Genomic DNA, 2,500 nt, shown 5'->3' on the forward strand with positions numbered 1-2,500 from the left:
GCCGCCCATCCCCCACCACCCCTTCACCTTGGTAATGTTGAGGTGGCCCGCTGCTGTGACCATGTGACGCCGATCCTGTACGGAGACGTTATTCTTCAGCCAGGTGACGCCGAGGGCTTCCTGGGGCGAGGGGGCGGGGCGGGGCGGGAGGCAGGGTAGCACCACGCCCCGCCCCCTCATCGCCCACACCCAGCCGCCCCCTGCCCCGCCCACTGGCACCCATGATCCAGGTACGCCTGTTGGGGGAGAGACGGAAGTGTAAACAACAGTAACGATGGGAACAGTAACACTAACAGTAGCAATAACAATTAGACGTGTTGTTATAGTAGAAGCTGTAGTAGTAGTAGTAGTAGTAGTAGTAGTAGTAGTAGTAGTAGTAGTAGTAGTAGTAGTAGTAGTAGTTGTAGTAGTAGTACCATAGTCGTTGTAGCAGTAGCAGTAGCAGCAGCAGCAGCAGCAGCAGCAGCAGCAGCAGCAGCAGCAGCAGCAGCAGCAGCAGCACCACCACCACCACCACCACCACCACCATCACCACCATCAAAAACTCAACACTCAAACAATTAAAATATATAAAATGAATAAATAAACAGAAGCATATATACGTGAATGCACAATTTAACACACAAACTGCAGTATTGTCAACGCGCTCAGCCGACAAATCATTACCACGCACATGAACATTCCAGTGATTGACTTCTTTTTTTTTTTATCTCCTCTTCCCACACAAACACGACACTTTTAATTCCTCGAGGAAGACTTCATTATTACTTATACTTCCTACTAGAAAGAAATATCAGTAATCAAAGCCAGTGTAAATAATATACTGATGAGTTATGCACGGTGAGGTAAGGAAAGGTAAGGTACACAGACACACAACAGAGACACATAAAGACAGACAAACAGACAGACATACACACAGACAGACATAAATGAGCCCTTTCTCTCTCTCTCTTCTTCCCCTCCTCCCATCCCCAACTCAATTAATAAATAAATGAATAAATAAATGAATACAATGAAGTGCACAATAAACAAATAGATGTGCAACAGGTGAAATGCTACAGAAGGTCACCATTTTAATTACCGCAATGATGAGATTTTACAAGCCATTGCTGTTATTATTATCATTAGTAGTAGTAGTAGTAGTAGTAGTAGTAGTAGTAGTAGTAGTAGTAGTAGTAGTGTTAATGACCCAGAAGCTTCACGGTGATATAAACAACATATCCAGAGTAAATTGAAAGTTGCATTAATTATAGACAAAAAAAAAAGAAGAAAAAAAAACTACCAAAAAAGTTGTAACAAAATGTAATAATAAAAGAAAGAGGGAGAAAATGTGAAAAAAAAACTTTACATCGACACACACACACACACACACACACACACACACACACACACACACACACACACACACAAGGAAAGAGAGAGAGAGAGAGAGAGAGAGAGAGAGAGAGAGAGAGAGAGAGAGAGAGAGAGAGAGAGAGAGAGAGAGAGAGAGAGAGAGAGAGAGAGAGAAATTTACGAGTATAACGCTTATTCGAATAGACACAAACACAAATAAAAAAACATAAACAAATAAGATAAACATGCTATTGCACAACAACAACAACAACAAACAAACAAACAAACAAACAAAAACACACACACACACACACACACACACACACACACACACACACACACACACGTCATCATGTGGTTAGTTGATAGTAAGTGACAATACGAGAGAGAGAGAGAGAGAGAGAGAGAGAGAGAGAGAGAGAGAGAGAGAGAGAGAGAGAGAGAGAGAGAGAGAGAGAGAGAGAGAGAGAGAGAGAGAGAGAGAGAGAGGAGGAGGAGGAGGAGGAGGAGGAGGAGGAGGAGGAGGAGGAGGAGGAGGAGGAGGAGGAGGAGGAGGAGGAGGAGGAGGAGGAGGAGGAGGAGTAGGAGGAGGAGGAGGAGGAGGAGTGAGCGTAAACCAGCCCATAATTCTCATTGGCTGTGCGGTGGACGGGCGTCATCTGTCTTAACCAATCAGAATCGCGCTCATCCCTCCCCACCTCCTCCGGCCTCATACCACCCCTCTCCCCGGACCCCACCAGCCAGCGACACCCGAGAGAGAGAGAGAGAGAGAGAGAGAGAGAGAGAGAGAGAGAGAGAGAGAGAGAGAGAGAGAGAGAGAGACGTGCGGGGAAGGAAAGGATACTAGGAGGGAGGGAGGGAGGGAGGGAGGGAGGGAGGGAGGGAGAGAGAGAGAGAGAGAGAGAGAGAGAGAGAGAGAGAGAGAGAGAGAGAGAGAGAGAGAGAGAGAGAGAGAGAGAGAGAGAGAGAGAGAGAGAGAGAGAGAGAGAGAGAGAGAGAGAGAGAGAGAGAGAGAGCGTGGAAGGAAAGGATACCGGGGGGGGAGAGAGAGAGAGAGAGAGAGAGAGAGAGAGAGAGAGAGAGAGAGAGAGAGAGAGAGAGAGAGAGAGAGAGAGAGAGAGAGAGAGAGAGAGAGAGTTGCCTTGGCAATGGTGGTGGTGGTGCT

The 2,500-nt window shown here is 46.7% G+C and overlaps 1 protein-coding gene across 2 annotated transcripts in view; it reads right to left on the reverse strand.

The window, feature by feature from the left end:
* Window positions 1-2,500, reverse strand: part of LOC135105101 (protogenin A-like) — a 173,620-nt gene that overhangs the window by 24,619 nt on the left and 146,501 nt on the right. For both annotated transcript variants that reach the window (XM_064013091.1, XM_064013094.1), the window contains exon 4: window positions 28-236. In XM_064013091.1, the coding sequence (XP_063869161.1) occupies window positions 28-236 (209 nt within the window). The remainder of the gene's footprint in view (window positions 1-27; window positions 237-2,500) is intronic.

This window comes from Scylla paramamosain, chromosome 11 (assembly GCF_035594125.1).
Source record: "Scylla paramamosain isolate STU-SP2022 chromosome 11, ASM3559412v1, whole genome shotgun sequence".
Lineage (NCBI taxonomy): Eukaryota > Metazoa > Arthropoda > Malacostraca > Decapoda > Portunidae > Scylla > Scylla paramamosain.